The sequence below is a fragment of the Cebus imitator genome, unplaced genomic scaffold (genome assembly GCF_001604975.1).
Source record: "Cebus imitator isolate Cc_AM_T3 unplaced genomic scaffold, Cebus_imitator-1.0 Scaffold294, whole genome shotgun sequence".
NCBI classification, from domain to species: Eukaryota; Metazoa; Chordata; class Mammalia; order Primates; family Cebidae; genus Cebus; species Cebus imitator.
The window spans coordinates 2,384,758-2,404,088 of NW_016107609.1; the positions used below are offsets into that span (position 1 = coordinate 2,384,758).

Below are 19,331 nucleotides of genomic sequence, written 5' to 3' on the forward strand. Positions count from 1 at the left end.
CTCCTTCCTCCCTCCCTCCCTCCCTCCCTCCCTTCCTTCCTTTTCTTTCTCTCTCACTCTTTCTTTCTCTCTCATTCATTCTTTTGTTATTCCTTTCATAAGGGGTGTATTTCCTTGTAGCATATGATATAACAATTTAGTATATGATTATTTCCATATGGGCAGTTGTCTCAACACTAGTAATTAATTTCTATTTCTCTATTAGTTCAAAATACTCCATCACATTCTAAATTTCTGAGGTTTTCTTTAGCATTTCTGTTTTATTGGATGTCCCTGTCCATATAATTCTCTTTCAATGATTATGGTATTGTAATTACAGTACTTATTGCATTTATTTGATATCTGATAGAGGAAGGATGACTTTATCCATGTTTTTTCAGATGAACATTCTAACCTTTAACCAAAGCCAATTGTACTGAATAGAATGAATATACTTGTGTTTAGTCTCTCTAATTGCTCTTGCTCATCTAGAAAAACCAGGGTGTGGAGACTCTGCCAGTGAAGGGGAAGCACTAGGATCTGCATGGGGGCTGGAATTAGCCCCAAGCTGAATTACTGGGTCTTCGTGGGTTCAACATTTCCAAGCAGCCTAAGCACATCTCTTGGTTACCCTGGTTAGTCAGTGTGAAGGTCTGCCACCTGTGACTCTGTGTCCCACTGGACCAGTTGCACATTAAAAACACCTAAAGAGCTTTTCTGAAATAATGATGTCCATGTCCCACTCCAGACGGAGTGAATCAGAGTCTCTCAGGAAACGGTGTCTGGGGTTTGGTGCATTTTAAAACCCCAGACAATTGTGCTGTGCAGCCAGGGCCAAGACCCAAGGCCCTAGACTGTAAGCTGCCTGTAGTCAGGAACCATGCTATTCATTCATTTGCCATTCCCAGTCCCTGGTACCACTCCTGACATGCAGAACACAAAAGAATTGAACTGAATTCAGGTGAAGAACCCAGACTTATACATCTCTACTCATTCTTCTAGGGAAAGAGACACAGATTATCAGTGACCAATAATACTTATGCATCCTCTTGGTGGCCTCACAGTCTTATTGGAAAAAGTAGCTTTAAGAGGGAGAAAAAAGATCTGTCTCGGTCCAATAAAAGTTTAGCTCACAGTCTGAAAAGAGGAGGGCTTAGGGAGAATCCAGTCTATCCCCTTATTTTAATGTCTTGGAACCCAGGGATTACATGACTTTGCCAGGCGGCGCAGATCTTAGTAGCACATCTGGAACAGAGAGCAGCTCTTTTTATTCCAGATGTTTGTGCTATAGCTTGTTGTCCTTGTGTATGTGCATATAGGTGTGAGTATGCATTGTTAGTGTGTGTGAGACTGAGTGTGTGAAGGTGTATATATGTGTGTATGTGAGTCTGTGTTGTGTGTGTGTGTGTGCACAAGGAATGGGAGGGGTGTGGAACCTGAGCGGAACCAGTCTCCTTCTGCAGAGCAATCACATTATTATAAACAGAAAACTAGAAGTGCTTTCTTCCTTTGGCCCTTAGGTTTGCTGTGTCTTCTCCAGGTTGACCTTGGCCAGGTCCAGTAATATTTTCCTGGGAACAGGGCAGGCTTCCAGGGCTCAGAGTCTATTGCATACAAGGTGCTCTACATTCAGGTGTACTGAGAAGGAATTTGGGGAAGGGTTGTAGTAGGTGGTCTTAGGCTTGATCTGGTTTGAATTGGTATGTCAGAGCAGCTGGGAAAGCATGGGCCACCGTGCCTGTACTGGTTTAGGGTCTAGGAGTTTTCTATGAACAGATGGCAGCTTTACGCATCTGAAAATTCAAGTAAAAAAAAAAAAAAGACGATCCTTATCCTTGCTGAAGGTGTGATGTCCTCCTTGGACAGTCTCTCTTTTCATATCTGTGTCCTCCAAGGTGCTTCTCTGCCAGTCCTGAGGCTAGGGTAACCCTTGGGTCCTAGCTCAAAGGCTAACTCTCTGCTGGCATAGCTTGGTCAGGCCCAAAGTCCCCCACTTCCTTCTAGACTTCAGGGAGGTCGCATGGGGGAAGATAGAGCCTGCCTGTGACAGCCTTCGGTGGGTCTGGTCTGCTGGCTGGCTCCTGATATGATCCTGTATGCTTGTGTATCAAGGAAGCCCCAGCTTAAATTTGCTAGAGGAAAATCTCCGTGAAAGCAAATTAACCAAGAATTGGGCCATGCAGATTAGAGACTCACCTGAGCAGTTGGAAATCACCGATTCATAGGTTTTGCTTTTAATCCAAATAGTTCGGATCACAATGCCATACATGACGCTGCAGAAAGAACCAAAGGGAATATTAAAGTGGCTGGTGGATCCCTGCTGTGAGGACACAAAGAAGACCACTCCCACCTCCCTGAGTGCAAGGTGTGAAGGGAGGGATCTTTTAACCATGCCTGCCCCTCCCCCATACTTGCTGTTTACAGAGCTGAAAGTGACCATGAGGATCCACTGGATGGAGTTACTTCTTTCTTAAGTGAGGAGGCTAAGGCCTGGTAAAGTTATTGCAGTTTCCTCAACGTAACCCAAATGGTCTGAGGGAGAGCTGTGATTAAAATCCAGAAACAGGCTTTAGAGTCACAAAAACTTGGGTCTCCTCTACTACTTTCCTGTTGTTCAATCCTGACTTTAGACAGTCTTTTAAGTGGCATCTATGATCCCTGACTCTGGCATTCATGGCTTTGTGTGAACCTCACCCCTTTACTGTGGGAAGAGATGGTGACTTGCTTCTAAGCCATGCAATGTGGCAAAGGGAATGGGACTGATTACATAGAGCGTCGTGCCTGTCTTGCTGGTGTTTCTCTCCATTGCTGGCTTTGAAGAAGCAAGCTGCCATGAACCTCACAGCTGCAAGAGAATGAATTCTGCTAAGGACCTGAGGAAGCTTGGAAAAGAACCTTTCCTAGTCCAGCCTCTGATGACCCCCTGCCCTGGATAAACACCTTGACGGCTGCCTTGCCTGAGCAGGGGTCCCAGTTAAGCCATGGCCAGACTCTGACCCGCAGAAACTGTGAGATAATACATGTATCTTGCTTTAAGCCACTAGGTTCCTGGTAATTTGTTGTGCAGTAGTAGGTAACTACCACAGTGAGCCTTCGCTGAGATTCTACAAAACGGTGTTAAGAATACAGACCTCTTGAACTTGTTGAGTATCAGATGTGACAATATTTAAAGTACCAAGTATAGTGCTGAAAAATTAGTGCAGACTTAAAAGGCGTGATTTCCTTTCTTCCCTTTTTTGCCTATTTTGTACACTGTATCACACCAATTCTTACATGATTTAATCTGTGCCTAACAGGAAAACAAAGTGTTAATGATTCAAAAGTGTCAGCAAGTTTTTTGTCCTGGGTACTCTTTGATAAATAGAAAAACTCATACTCTTCTTTCATATTACTTGATATTTTGACTACATTAAGCGCCTTGACTAAAAACTTTGGGACAAAGCAATGCTTTATTTTAAAACTGCATTTCTTCCCTCTTGAGAATCATTAGTTTAAAAAAAAAAAAAAGCAGAGCTTCAGTTTGCAGTAGCTGACGAGGCACTAATTGCTTTTAATGATCTTTAGAATATAACTTAATTAATGGCCGTGTTAAAATCTCTGCTTCTTATTGCCTTTTCCCATCCTTGCTCAGCGAACCCCTCTGAGTGCTCCAGGAAAGCTCAGGGACTTTTTGGAGCATCTCCGTTCTTTCGCATATAACTGCCCAGGGACTTTTTTGAAATTTGTATGCCTGCAGTAAAGAACAATGTTATTAGTGAGTTCAACCCTAAGTTGAATATTTGCTAGAACAGGGAAGCTTCTTCCCCAGGTAAGTGAAATACTGTGCAAGGTAAGGTTACACCCACCATGAAATGCCTGTGGTTATGCCACATGCAACCCCAATATTTAACTGACAAATAATTCAAATATTTATGACTATCAACCATGTATATAGGGGGAGGGTTAAGAAATGTCTTCTGCTTTAGTGATTTGGGCCTAAGTCACCTGCCCTTTTTACCTAGGGCCAATCAGATGAGTGAAAGCCAGTAACAGCTTTTCTGTTAGCATGGTAAACACCTAATAACTAGGATATTATTGCCAAACCAGGCTACTACTTAGAGCATAGCAATCATGCATGAAAGAGACGTCTGCATTACTGTTTGTCACCATTGTTTTTGGACACAGGGTTTTGCTCTGTCACCCAGGCTGGAGTGCAGTGGCAGGATCATAGCTCACTGTAGCCTTGACCTCCCACTTCAGCCCCCTGAAGAGCTGGAACTACCAGTGTACACCACCATGCCTTGCTAATTTTTGTGTGTTTTGTAGAGACGGGGTTTCACCATGTTGCTCAGGCTGGTCTTGAACTCCCAGATTCAAGACATCTGCCTACCTTGGCCTCCCAGAGTGCTGAGATTATAGCTAATTTTCAAATTAATTTTGTAGAGACAAGGTCTTGCTATGTTGCTCAGGCTGGCCTCAAATTCTTGAACTCAGTTGATCCTCCCACCTTGGCCTCCCAAAGTGCTAAGATTACAGGCCGGAGCCACCATGCCCAGGCCATTTTAATTATTTGGAAGTGTACAGTTCTGTGGCATTAACTGCATCCACATTGTTGGGGTGCCATGACCACCATTTGTCTGCACAGTTTTTTCATCTTCCTCAACTGAAACTCTGTACCCATCAGACACATAAATATGATGTGTCTCATGGATTTGTGCATCATCCTTGTGTAGGAACCATGCTAATCTCTGTTGTCATTCCAATTTTTGGTAAATGTGTTATCAAAATGAGCACCTCTTATAATCTCTTGCTTGCTTATTGGCATAATCCTGTAACAATCCCACTCTGTTACCATCTCCACACCACCACTGAGGCTGTAGCTGCAGGACACGGAGCCATCCCCCGGCTTCATGACCCAGCAGCTCCCCTTTCCACAAGATGCTATCCAGTCTCTTCAGCAGGGCATCCAAGCCTCTCACAGTATTCCTCAACATCCTCGCCCTCCTGGCTTCCTCTACCCAGTGTCTCTCGACACCTTTCCCTGTGTTGGTTAGCCAACCAAACCACCCTGACTCCATAACTCCTATGCACTTCGGATGAGTGTGAGCTCCAGTGCTTCCCATCTCTCTGTGCCTGCTTTGCCCCCTCTTTGGAATGCAACTTTGTCTTCTTTTTGTCCATTGTCCATACATCAACTTGCTATGAAGCCTCCTTGAACTGCCCTTTTCTCCCTGGTAATCAGTTCCATCTTCCTTGGAACCCCCAGGCTGGCAGAACACCCATTGCTTTAATTCTGTCTATGGCGGTCATGTCTTCAGGATTGAGTGGACCTAGAATAGCTCTTTCTCATAAACAGAACTAAGGAAAAGCAATTTCATCATCTTGGGTATAACTTCCTTCATGTCTTTGTTCTATCTTCACTCTCTAAAGAAATGAGTTTAGCTTTTCTTGAAGCTTCTTAGAAATCTGAAAACTGAAGGATTGCCCAGACTGAGAAAAGTGCCCCTTTCTTGCACCTGGCTGGTTTATTGCTTGACTTCCTAGAAAAGGATCCAACACAGGCCTGTTTCCTTCACTTCCTTCATAGTGGCAGCTCATGGTAGTATGGTGGTGGCAGAACGGGGAGTGCGAGCCACCAGAGCAAGACCTGCAGATATCCAGGAGAATGCCTGAGGCCAGATCCTGAGCCTTGGTTCTGGATCATGTGCAGGAAGTGTCCAGGAAATAGGGCAAACAGTTTGTTCTCCCCATAAGACACGACAGAGAGTGCTCTATCAAACTGGAAGTGCCCCCGTCCTGACCCCCTCATGGCTCAGTATGGGGTTGGGGACTTGAAAGATGCCCATCACTGCCTTGGAGCTATAGACCTTCAGAGGCAGAGAGGGCCTAAGTTTCCACCTCCGCCAGCTGGATTTCCCGACCTTACCTCGTGGGGCTTGAGGGTGACATGAAGTTGTGCTCTGGAGGCCTCAGCAGGGCTATACACCTGTGCTCAGCCAAGCATGGGGAGAAGGGGTGAGGGAGAACTGGCCTTTTGTTTGATAATACCCCTTTTTCTTTTCTCTTACCAAGACCCTTAAGGATTCTTCTTGGCCAAAAGTGTCTCTCTCCTTCTTTAATTAATTTTGCAATAGTTATTTGAGCACCAGCTTTGTCCTAGGAACTGGATGAACTATTGTGGATACCATGGTAGGCAAAACAGACAAGGTCTCATTCCTCATGGAGCTCACATCTTAGCGAGAGATGATAACAAAATGAGGACACAAGTAATACATGATTGCAAAGGAGTAAAGTGCTATGAAGATACAATGCAAGGGGTACAAGGGTATATAATAGGGGCCCTGACTTGGTTGGGGGGGTGTGTTAGAAAGTCTTCCCAGAGGAGGTGAAGTATCAGCTGAGATCTGAAATATAAAAAGATTTTCTAAATGCAGAAGGAGAGTGATCATTCAGGCTGAAATGGGATCACGTGGCCGCTCCTGAACTATTCACACGGTGAAGGGAGGAGTTGCTGTGAGTGGCTGAGAGTGAAAGTGGAATGGATGCTGGAAATTCAACCACAACCATCTTCTGTAATTTAGGAATGTAGGGATACATACCTCTTGCCACTTCTCAGTTAATTTTATATATACATATATGGTGTCAGTTTGTCTTTTTGTAGAGACAAGGTTTCACCATATCTCATGATACATACATCAATACCAGCACTGGTGTCCTTTCCCTTCCTAATGTGATGGATTGACTTAGGGCCCTGTGATTCTCTTTGACCTTGGACCGCATGCCCATAGACAGTGCTGGCCAGGTCCCTGGGACCCTTTTACCCACTATGGCCGTGTATTCATTCCACAGGGCTGCACTGACCTGGCATAGGGCTTTCCCACAGTGTGATCCCATTTCCTAAGCAAAATAAATAAAGTTTTCTCACATGTGACAAATCAATGATCCATGACCAATGTGCTTTTTTCCACTTATTTTTTTTTCAATCGTTGGCCATGATTCTCTTCTGCTTTTACCTTTATCTTATAGAGATGACAATGAGAAGAGAATGAGAAATCAATTAGGTAGCAAGGAAATAAGCACAGCTAAAGTAAAGTAATTGCACTGGGGCTAATAACCTCCCCAGCAACAATTAGACAGTTACGTCAAGTGAATTTCAAAACAACTCTTGTTTTGATGCAGAAAAACAGCCTTTGCTGTCAGTCACTATGGTTTCAACTCCTAGCCTGATTTAGTGGATGATGGAACAGCTAAATCTTTATTCATACACTGCTCTCATGAGAGTTTGCCACCAACAATATGATTGCTTCTCTCTCTCTTTCTCTCTCTCCCTCTCTCCCTGTCTTTCTCCTCCTACTCATTATTTTCTCCCTTTTTTCCTTCCTCTCACATATATTTATGGAGGAGCTATCATATGCCAAAAATGGACCTAGGCATAAGATGGCCAGAAATTTTTATATTAGCAGGATGTGTACACGCTCATGCGCGTGCGCGTTTGTGTGTGTGTGTGTGTGTGTGTGTGTGTCTCTGTGTGTGTTTGTGCATGAAAGAGAGAGAGACTGAGGGAAAGGGAGAGAAAGAGAGAGTAGAGAGGGTGACATGACAGATCTGTTGTTAGGTGCAATTTATTGTGTTATTCATTCAATGTAATATTCAGCAACCAATGTTACACCAACAATATTAGATTGAATGTTATTCATTCAATCTAATATTTACACTAATATTTAATGTGTGCTGGATGTGAAATCCAGAAACAAAAAGGTCACAGTCCCTGCACTCATGAGATACAGTCACACTACCATATATTCTAGATAACTACATGGATAAAGTGAGGTTGCAGGTTAGGGAGTGAGGACCTGAGGTGCCTCTTTGTCCAGGGTTGGCAAGGGCAGCTCTACTGTGGAGCTGGTATTGGAAATAAGACACAAGGGATGTGAACTAACTGGCCAGAAGCAAGGCAAGGTGAGTTTGGCATAGTGTTCAGGCATGGGAGTGATGCACACGGGTAAGAGGGGTGTTTGTTCCATGGCTGGAGCTGGGAGTGCAGGTGAGGTCAGCAGCTCGCCATGAAGCAGCCACGGAGTCTTTGAAAAAGAGAAGTGGATCTTGTCCTAGCAGATACTAAATGCATATGAAGCTAGGCAGTAAGTAAAACAATGAAGTACTCATGGCAGAAAAGCCACTAAAGTAGTAACTTGTGCTTTCTCCTTTTTTCTTAATTATGTCAATCACTATCATTAATAACCAAAAACAAAATAAAACCATAATATAGAGGCAAGTGACAAATCAGGAGAAATATTTGCAACACATGCGAAAAGGGAAAGGTTATTGTATAAAGAATATCTCTAAATATAGAGAATAGAGAAAATAAAAACATTTAAACAATTAAAGTGGCATTACTTTTGAGGACAAAATCCGCAATTACTTTTGCACCAATCTAATAAGTACTTTAAAGAAACAAAAATGACAATAAGTATATAAAATACATTTAATCTCATTTGTAATGAAAGAAATGCAAAATAAAGCAAGTATGATATGTTTTTCTATCAATTTGATAAAGATATATATACATAGGTCGCATGCATGAAGAGCATGAGGCATGATGAACAACGTGAGTGACCACTTTCCTTGAGCTGTTTTCTTTGTTTATTTAAGCTTCAAATGAAGAATTTAACCTTACTCAGAGAATTGAGCCCAGGGGGCCAGAATATAGATAATAAAGAAAAAATAAGAGTTGAACCTTATCTCTGAGATGAAATTGTAGCACCTGTGTCAGGTACTAGTTGGAAACAAGTTCCTCACCAAATTCCCCCCGGGGCCTGGTCTCGTTAGAGAAGAGAGTCGTTGCTGAAGGAGGTGGAGGGTTAGTCCCCCAGTGACTTCTTTCTTTACCAGGGGGAGCCATGGAAGAGGGAAGGTGATGGAAAGGCAGCCTCTTGTCAGGTAGGAAATGCTTCAGAGAGACTCAAGGATGGCTGGAGGTCACAGCTGAGTTTTCATGACTACCACAACTGGAAGCAAGGAGCCAGGAGCAGGCCTTAACAGAGGCCTTAGCTTGATGAGAGCCGAGGGAAAGCAGCTTTTGAAATCATTTCCTTCAATCAGCAGACACATTGTATCTTGCCCTTTCAAGGACACTAAAAAAAAAAAAACATACTAGCTAGCCTGTAGGCAAGTTTGAGGAGAAGTCCTGGTGGGAAAAAAAAAAGCCCAAATTCATGGGGAAATCATAGATACAGGACATCCTGAGCTGCTGCGGTCCACGTGCTGCAGCATCCGCTCTGCTGAGCAGGTATTTTGACCATCATTTCTTGAGCTGATAGGAAATCAATCAGCAGTGAAGCCAGGACATGCACTGGCACTGAAATTGATGCCTCAGTTGCTCGGGATGACACAAGCCACTTCCTTCCAAATGCTCTCTGACAGTTGTGGCTCACTTGCCTGCCCCCTCTGCCATGGGCCCCTTCCCACATGCTGTGACTTACCTTGAATGGTTGTCTAAATAACCTTGTCTTTTTCAAGCTTCCTCTCAAGCTCAGCTTGATGAAGTAGAGGACAGTAAGTCGAAATAAATTGTAGGTGTTACGTTGTCCATTCAGCAGAGATTACTAGACAACACCCCATCTCAGAAAGCCTGCTGGGCTGGCTATTGGGGTTACTCTGTGCTTGCCCATCTCAATCTCTGATGGGGAGCAAGGCAGTTAGCTTCTTTTAGCCTTAAGTCTACTCTTATGAATAATTCAGGGGTTTGAGCATATGATGGATAACATTTCTCCCGGCTTTAGTATTCTATGAGACTAAAGATAAACAATAAGCAAAAAAAGATGACTCCCACCATATCAGAAAACACTTGAAAAGCATGCCACCAGCTTCATAATTAAAGAAGCGCATATTAAAACAATGATACACTTTTTAAACTCTTAGGTTGGCAAAGATTTAATAAGGAAATAGTACTACTTTCCATCAGATCGGGGAGCAAAAAGCAAGAGCCCTTGTATAGTGTTGCCCAGAATATACATTTTCTACAACTAATCTTAGCTAAAGGGCCAAGAAGCAATAAACCTTTTCTCAAGGGCAGCTTGTGACTATGCATCAAAAGTTTTAAAATGTGTATCATCTTGGATCCAGACCTTTGATGTAGTAATTCCTCTAGAATGAGTTATGAGGAAATAACCAGAGACTCATGTACAATTTTAAGTACAAGGATTTTTATCACAGCTCTCTTTACACTGTCAAAAACAAAGGATGATCTTCCTTTGCCCATGACGTGTTATATGACACACCATGGCAGGCTTAGAAGCACTTAAAAGGTGTAGGATCACCATGGCCTAAGAATAACATGCAATGTGCCAGGTCTCTCCCTGTAGTCTCCCACCCCATCCACACATACAGAGCCTATTTCAGAGGGTGATCCTGCCACATGGCCAGGTGAGACCCTACCTTGACCAGGCTGTTGTGCTAATTTCTGTTGAAAGACCATCTATGGCTTACCATTGGCTGCAGGACACAGGACATCCTATGACTTTGTTGCCAAGGCCATTCACAATTAAGCCTCCTCCAGCCACTGGAAGGAGCTCATTGCCAACTTATGTCCCACTGGCACTACCTACCTGTCCATTCTGCCCTCATACTCACTCCGATATCTGGTGATCACAGAGTCTGCTTCCTCCCCACTTCTCCCGTATCCTACCTGAATCCTTACCTCCTTCAATGGTGGCTTCCAAAATATATTCCCTGCCATTATGTGACTCCACTGCATACACATTTTAGCATTTTAGTGCATACTGAGTTTTATGTTCAGTTTGTTTTAGGTATACCTATCTTTCATTTACAAAATCCCTAAAACTGGTATTTTGCCTTGTATTTGAAAGGCTGTGAGATATAAGAGAAATAATATGGTATGAAATCAGAAAAACCTGGATTTCAATCTTGTTTTATGTTGAGTAAGATACTTAACCACTCTGAGCTTGGGTTTTATTATTCATTAAATTGGGACAATGGTAATTATTTCACAGGTTGTTTTGTGGCTAATGCAATAATTGTTAACTATTTAGCATGATGCCCTATAGTGTATATCCCGTAATTGTTCATTCCCTTCTCCTTACTCTACTTTGAAGAAACTAGGCTTAGCCCATGGTAGCTATTGATCGAATCTTGAGGCCTGGCCAATTCCCCCAAAAGCACTAGGAAAAATGGGCCTGTAGGGGAGGAAAGCAGCAGCTGGTGAAGCAGGAAAGCCCACCTGTCCCCACGGGCTCTGTGTGGTCCTGGCATGATAGCTTCTTACCTGATGATTGTCAGAGGGATGAAGTATACCAGGAAGGCCACAATGGTCATGTATGGGGTCCAGTAGGAGTCGTCAGGCCACATGGCCCAGCACTGCACTTCACCGTTGGAGAGTGTCCTCTTCCCAAATATGATCAGGGTGGGAATGGAGAACAGGAAAGACAGGCTCCAGGCAATCACGATGAGGACCCTGGCTTGCTTTTCTGCCCAAAGAAAAAAGAGGGATGCCTGGGTATGTGGCAACCATTTTCGAGAGCACAATGGAGTCTGCTATAGAAAAGGATCACCATGGGGCAGCCACCCTGGACTTCACAGAACCTCCCAGAGCCTCCGTTTCCTCATATGTAAACAGTGATACAGCACCTGCATACAGGGTCAATGGGAAGATTATAGAGGGAAGCTTGAACAGAAGCTAGCACATTGCCTGGCCTAAGGTTGATGCTTCTTCTTTCCTGATTTACCCATCTGATTTGAGATGTTGATGAATCCACCTCTGCAGTGTTAGGGAGCTCAGTCTGTGCTATGTACATCTGATAAGTTGCGGTGCAAATGCTGATTGTGTCTACCCACACGCAGTCAGTCTCTTGGTACCAGGCAGGGCTACAGGCTTTGGTCTGTGTGGCATCCTTTCACTGTACCCAGCACTGCAAAGCCCTGGGACAGTTTTCGAGAGTTATTTGCCAAATGGGAAGGAACCTTCTTTTTTTTTTTTTTTTTTGGTAGGAAAATGAATGGACTTATAAGGCAGAGAAAGAACACTGAACTTTGTTCTGGAGAATAGGGCTCATTCAAACCCAGCCCAGAAACCTGGTAGCTATGTCTGCTCACTGGATTTCAGTTGCAATATTCTGACCTTAGGTAAACTATGCAGTCTCAGCCTCATCTTTTCTTTAAATTGGTATAAAAAATAGCTGTTCTGGTCACCTCAGCAGGTTATGATGGGAATGGAGAGAGATAATTCATATATAAGCAAGTTCCTTTAAAATACACCCGTTGTTATGATGTGATGCTTTCTGTCAAGCTGTTGTTGAAGCCCTTGCCTCAATCCCTCACCTAGCTGTGCTTTCTGTGCTGCTTGCTTCCTGGGACCTTCTTCCAGAAACAGAAGGCCACCTTGCTCCCCTACTTTCAACTTGGAAAGCAGTGTGTCTTTGGGTGGGGTTGGAATGTAGTCAGTGGTGTTGTTGAATGGTGTGCTGGCTGTGGTCAAGGAGCTACAAGAAGTGAGAAAAATCTAGAGGAAACTAGGGAATCTATAAAAATCTCAAACCCGAAACATTTAGGAGAATTATTATTCTCCGAAATATTTCGGGTTTGAGATTTTTATAGAGTCCTAGGATCCTGTTCTTGCTGAATTGTATGCACTGGAAAGAGATATTAGATTTGTGTAGAAAAGAGTAGTTATTGGCCCACTGAGCAAGAAAGAGTCTTGGGGTAGAATTATAATAGCAATCCAATTAAGGTCTTTTCTGTTCTTTACTTGCAACCAGTAATCCACTGGGGATGGGGGAGTGGTTTTCTTGCCCACCTTTGGAAACTTAAGCCCCTTTGTGTCAGTGATGACTCATAGGTGACAGACACATTAAGTGGTAAACATTGTGTCAATTTAGTTAATTGCATACAAATTAGTAATATCAATTTTTATGTAATTAACTAAAACATTGTTTTATTCTAGATATCAATAAAACCCCCAAATTCCCAAGATCATTTCAAGTTAAGTCTTTTCTCTCTAGATGGGCTTGCTTCAGGGAGGAAGCTGGAGTCTGGGCAGGGGGACCGGCCCTTCCACTCTCTATCCTCGTCTGCTGTTCCTCCTCCTCCCCCAGATTGCTAACCATGTTGGGGTCTCTCCAGAGCTGGGGTACAGGGAACCCAGAGGAGGAAGAGGACAGTTCTCGCTTGCCTGGTGCTGTCATCAGATGGCTTTGTGCTGTCTGTGCCTGGCTGCCTCCAAAGCTGATTCTTGGTCCCCTGAGGAACTTTTCCGGGTCCTTTGGAAATTCTCCTGTGGGGTCTTTCTGGTTGACTTGGGCTTGACTTGGGCAGTGTCTTTCCAACCCTCCCTGGTGACCTCTAGCCTCTTTCTCCTGAGGCCTCTCACTCTCTGGCAGAAATGTCTGGGGCAGGATCTTTTTACACACAGCCTCAGGCAAACTTTGTGACGCAGGTTCTATATGGGCCCTCATGGCTAGGACCACAGTGCCAACCAGCCTCTCCTCAGCGTTCTCAGGTGTGAGGTAGTCATTGATTCACAATGCTCTCAAATACCAGAAACATGTCAAGCTCTGTGAGTCGTCGTGTGAAGCCCTCTCACTAGACTTGGTTTATGTAGACATCGAGTCACCTGTGATTAGGACAGTATGAAAGGTGAAAGAGAGACTGAGAATAGTGTCAACATCTTCACTGGATGAGAGTTGTGGCCATATGGGCACAGACATTGGGGAGGTGTTGTAGAAGGTAGTCTAGACTCATAGCATGAGCATCAGGGAAACAGAGTGGGCATGCGTATGCAATACCGAAGGAGAAATGGCCTGGAAGTGGTTTGGAAAGGGAGGAAAATGTCTTCACCACCACCAGGCCAGGAGGTACCTAAGAAAGAAGGCTGAGGAGCATGCTCTTAAGATGTCTTAAGGAAATCGGCCACCTCAGGAGGCAGGATGTGGAGGGATCCTCCTATTAGGAAGTTGATACCAGCTCCCAGTATAGGGGAGCTGGTCCCTAAAGGAATAGAGAAAAACGGGGGTAGAGAGAAGCAGTGGGAGTTCAGATCAAGAAAGAAGCAGGGTGGGATTAATAGGGCAGGTGATGGTACTGGAGGGGATTCTTCTTAATGGTGAGGTTGTGAAGCCTGATGGGTTTCTATGGACCTGGGTGACGTTAATAGCTGGCGCCTGTGCTCTTGTTCTTTCACTGGTTAGAATTCGAATGTCATCTCCTTCTGTAGGTCCCAGGGTACTGTTAAGGGCAACATGTCACTCCTGGGCCCCACCCAGATTCCCACTTGATGGATATACTGCATTCACTTTTGCGAGGGATGCACAGGGAAACAGATTAAAGGAGTATAGCACCATGCTTTAGGATCTCCTCTACCAAGGTCTCCAAAGATGTTTCCCTAAAGGCCCACCAGGGTACAGGCTTGGAGCTGTTTTTCTCATACTGGAGCTGGGCTATGCTGGGAAAGCCCCACTCTCTTAGGCTGTGATGCGGCTGCCACAGCAGGGAGACTGGTGGCCTTCTAGGCGGCTGAGCCCATGTGCCATGAAGAGTGACTTCTCAGGGCTGAAGGATCCAGGACTGAACAGAGGAAATGTGGTTTGCATATGAGGTGGACTGTCTTGTGTTTCTCACCCATGGAAAGTCAGACTCCCTCTTCCCTGTGCTCTTATCTAGCTCTGTGCTTCTCTGGGGCTTAGCCTTCCCTTTTCCATGTAACTCATTTATCTTTTTAAAAATTGTATAAGTTCCACACATTGATTACAGAAATACTAGCAAATAAAAATAAGCGAAAAGGAAGAAAACTCCATAGTGGCACCATCTAGAAACAGCAAGTTTAAATTTTGATAATGCATGCATATATAATACATAGACTACACATTTAAAGATGAGATCATGATACAGATGCTACCTTGTAAACTAACTTTTTTCCTCCAAAAAGCCTGTTATGACCATCTTTTCCTGTTAAGAAATGTGAACCTATACAAATGGCTTTTTTTTTTCTGGTAGTAAGATCCTTTCTTCAAATATAATTTTATCTTGGACCCAGTATAGAAACGTGTAGAAAGCTCAGGTATCCTCAACTCAAACTGAGACAGCCAGCAGCTCCCAGACCTGCCCTGGGGCAGGCCAGAGAAATGAGCCCTCTGGGGGTCAGCGTGGGAAGTGCAATTGGAAAAGCACTGATAAATGACATGTTTTCCAATCGTTACACCACACTTCAATTTTATCAATAGCTATTATTATCTAAGTTGTTTCCCATTATTTTTCATTATAAATAATTTATATGCATCTATTTTCTCAGTTCTAGTTATTCCTTAGGATAAACTCTTAGAAGATTTATAAACTTTTGACTAATACTGTTACGTTTCTCTCAAAAGTGCCTACAATTCATGGCTCTCACTGTAACTACAGAAGTACCCATTTCTTTATATTCTCCTAACACTTTGTTAGGAGATAATTCTTCCTTTTAATCTTGTTATGTGGTTGGTAAAATTTTATATCCAAATATTTAATCTCTCAATTCTTTCATTAATAGTCAAAAGGAACATTTCTATATATTTTCTATTCATTTTGTTTCTTTTTTTAAAATTTTTTTGTGATGAAGTCTCGCTCTGTTGCCCAGGCTAGAGGGCTGGAGTGCAGCTGTGCAATCTTCACTCAACTGCACCTTGCGCCTTCCAGGTTCAAGTGGTTCTCGTGTCTCAGCCTCCCCAGTAGCTGGGATTACAGTTATGTGCCGCTATGCCTAGCTAATTTTTGTATTTTTCGGTAGAGACTGGGTTTCACTATGTTGGCCTGGCTGATCTCAAACTCCTGACCTCAAGTGATCCGCCCAGCTCAGCCTCCCAAAGGGCTGGGATTACAGGCATGAGCCACAGCACCCAGTGTCATTTAGGTTTCTTTATTTTTTAATAGTTTGTTCGTGCCCTTTGCCCATTTACTCAATTAGAATGTTTTTATTTCTTTGCCTGACTTCTTTATAAAAAGGATATTGTTCTTGCCTGTTATATAAAAAGATTTCCCATTTGTAATTTTGCTTTTTAAGTTTGTTGATGGATATTTATTATTTATATAAATAATTTAATTTTTTCCCCTTGTTGTTTTTGCTTTTGGTGTGATTCCTGGAAAGGCCTTTTCCTCACTGAAATTATGAAGGTGTTACTCAAATATTCTTTTACTCCTTTTATGTTTAAAGTGCTCTTTTTTCAATCCAACTAAAATTTATTTTGTTATTAGCCATGGTAGGTGGCAATCTAATCTTTTGAAAAATGGACAGACAGCTATTTCAACACCATATACTGACTAATTCATTTTTGCTAGCTGATTTGAAATTTCATATGATTTATATGTTATTCTGGTTCCAGTATTATATTGTTTTAGTTATCAAAGTTTTATATTATGTTTTAATATGACACTGTATATTTATCTTTATTATTTTGATATTTTTCTAATTATTCTCATATTCATTTTTGATGAAGAGCTTTAAAATTGTCAACTTTTCTGGAGTTGCTGGCTAAGAAAATACCCCTTCGGTAAATAGCAATAAAATAAATAAAAGATGGCCTCCCCTCAGTTTAGCGGCCATTGCCTGTGCCTGCAGAGCTGCATTTGACTCTCTCCTGGCTTCTCCCTGCTCCATGGCTCTCCACAGAGAGCCCTGCTACTCTCTGGGAAATCTCCTCTTTCTACGGCTTTCTCTTAGCTGAGTCGCATAAACCCCGAACCCTGCCTCTCACAGCTGTCCTTAAATTCTGACAAGCTGCGGCACTAACGTGACTCCTGTGTTATTTCCTGGAACCTCTCGTGCCCTGTTCTCACAGGCTGCCCTCACCCTATAAACTTGTGAGGATCGGTTCTTCCTGTGCAAGGCCAGGGAGTGCTCCCAGGGGCTGAATTACACATTGACACTTGGCCTCCGTGTTTAATCTGCTCCCTCGTGTGCTGGGAATTCTTTGAAGTTTCTGGTATTTGGACGGCTTCTTTCCTTGGCTCTCATTCCAGATGCAGGTCTCCCCCTGTTTTTACATTTCTTCAGTGACTTTCGTTGGGACTGCCCAGAGGAGGGGAGCTGGCTAATGTCTGTTTCCAAGCTTTCATCTTTCCCAGAAGCTATGGATGATGAGGATTTTCCAAGCACCCGATGTTGAGCCTCTCTTAATTTTGTAGTGAGGAAATAAGTTGTTTTACATCTTTAGAAAAGCACTCTAATATTAATTGCTTCCTTTCTGATAATTTAGGACACTGTTCATGATATTAGACAATGTCTCCCAGAACTAGACATATTTTCCAAGCAAACAGTTAATTTTTTAACCCAGTGAATTTGGTGAAACGTAATCCATCACGTCACCCTCTTGGCTATGGGTCTCAAGTCCTCCCCTCTAACAAGTTTCCTGGGACTTCCCTCATGTAATTTCCTGTATTTATTTTTCCTTCACTTCTATTTCTTCACCTTAAAATTCTTAGGTGTCGATGTTCTTTTGTCCACCACATTCAATCCTTTCTGAAGTCTGCTAGGCATAAACAAATAGATGGACAAATACGTGTATCACGGGCCAGGTGCGGTGTTTCATGCCTGTAATCCCAGCACTTTGGAAGGCCAAGGTGGATTGCTTGAGGAGAGGAGTTTGAGCCCAGCCTGGCCAACATGGTGAAACCCCATTGCTACTAAAAATACAAAAATTAGCCAGGCATGGTTAATTACAGGTACACACCAGTAATCCCAGCTACTCAGGAGGCTGAGGCACAAGAATCACTTGAGCCCAGGAGGCAGAAGTTGCAGTGAGCCAAGATCGAGCCACTGCACTCCAGCCAAGATGACAAAGCAAGACTCTGTCTTAAAAAAAAAAAAAAGTGTATCACAAACCAAAAATAAAGTTAGAAGGGCCTCCAACCATCTGAATGAATTTCTTCCTCAGCCAAGGCTCTTTTAAAATGTAACCTGAGAGGCTGTTCCAGGCCATGCTGGGAAGTGGGGGTCGGGCATGTCTCATTGTATCTCTCCAACATTAACAGCAACACAGACTTTAAGTCTGATGAGAAACATTTTACAACCTAGTCTCTCACACTGGAAGCCTACAGCCTGAAAGTTTCCTCTGAAAATAAGAAATATGGTCTCCACAATTCTTTATCTTAACTCAGACATTTCTTTCTATTGATCTCAGGTCTTTAGATAAATTCGACCAAATGTCAACCAGAAAAAAGTTAAATCTACCTATCATCTGGAAGCCTCACCCACCCCACCCGACCCTACCCAACCTGCCATTTTGGGCCAACCCTATGTATTTCTTAAATGCGTTTGATTGAAGTCTCATGTCTCCCTAAAACGTATAAAACCAAGCTGCATCCTGACCACCTTGGGCTCATGTTCTTATGACTGCCTGAGGGCTTTGTCATGGGCCATGGTCACTCATTTTTCGCTCAGAATAAATCTCTACTCATATTTTACAGAGTTTGATGCTTCATTGACACATCTTTGCATATCTATGTCATGAAACGTCCTTCCTACCTCTCCTGCCTCATCCATTCCCTGCCTCCCCTCTCATAATAACTAGGGCTGCACAGTGCCCAGAAAACTTGGTACAAGACTCAACCTTTCACAAAACAGACAGGTCAAATTACCAAGAAGAAGCCTAGGAAACAAGTATACATTCTATTTGTTAAGTTAACTTCTAAGCCACTTTGTTGGTATATAATTGACATATAAAAAGCTGTACATATACAACACATACCACTTAATTTGTCTGGAAATATGTACATACTTATGTAACCATCATTACAAGCCATGCCATAAACATATCCATCACTTCCTAAGGCTTCTTCCTGTCCCCTTTTAGTTTTGTTTTGTTTAGTTTTTTTTCCTTTTGTGGTAAGAGCACTTAAAATAAGATTTACCTTGTTAGCAAATTCTTTTTTTTTTTTCGAGACGGAGTCTCACTCTGTCACCCAGGCTGGAGGGCAATGGCACGATTGTGGCTCACTGCAACTTCTGCCTCCCAGGTTCAAGCGATTCTCCTGCCTCAGCCTCCTGAGTAGCTGGGATTACAGGCATGTGCCACCATGACCAGCTAATTTTTGTATTTGTAGTAGAGAAGGGGTTTCAATATCTTGGCCAGGCTAGTCTCAAACTTCTGATCTTGTGATCTACCTGCCTTGGCCTCCTAAAGTGCTGGGATTACATGCATGAGCCACCACACCCGGCCGTTAGCAAATTCTTAAGACTGCTATTTAGTATTGTTACTCATATGTCTCACGCTGTGCAATAGACCTCTCGTACTTATTTAGCAGGATCAAAATAACTTAATTTTAATTGCATACAACACATTAATATGTTCTTCATGTAAAAATTACTGCCTTGCATATAAGTTCCTGTGGTG

At 43.0% G+C, this 19,331-nt stretch overlaps 1 protein-coding gene and 1 non-coding gene across 4 annotated transcripts in view; both read right to left on the reverse strand.

Moving 5' to 3' along the window:
- The window catches only part of NPSR1 (neuropeptide S receptor 1), a 179,713-nt gene that overhangs the window by 16,735 nt on the left and 143,647 nt on the right, over positions 1 to 19,331 (reverse strand). For all 3 annotated transcript variants that reach the window (XM_037729120.1, XM_037729121.1, XM_017502228.2), the window contains exons 5-6: positions 11,243 to 11,444; positions 2,176 to 2,252 (exon numbers count right to left, since the gene is read on the reverse strand). In XM_037729120.1, coding sequence (XP_037585048.1) covers positions 2,176 to 2,252; positions 11,243 to 11,444 — 279 coding nt within the window. The remainder of the gene's footprint in view (positions 1 to 2,175; positions 2,253 to 11,242; positions 11,445 to 19,331) is intronic.
- Positions 4,647 to 4,752, reverse strand: LOC119467473. Its single transcript, XR_005196013.1, has one exon. It is a non-coding gene; the product is annotated as a U6 spliceosomal RNA (small nuclear RNA).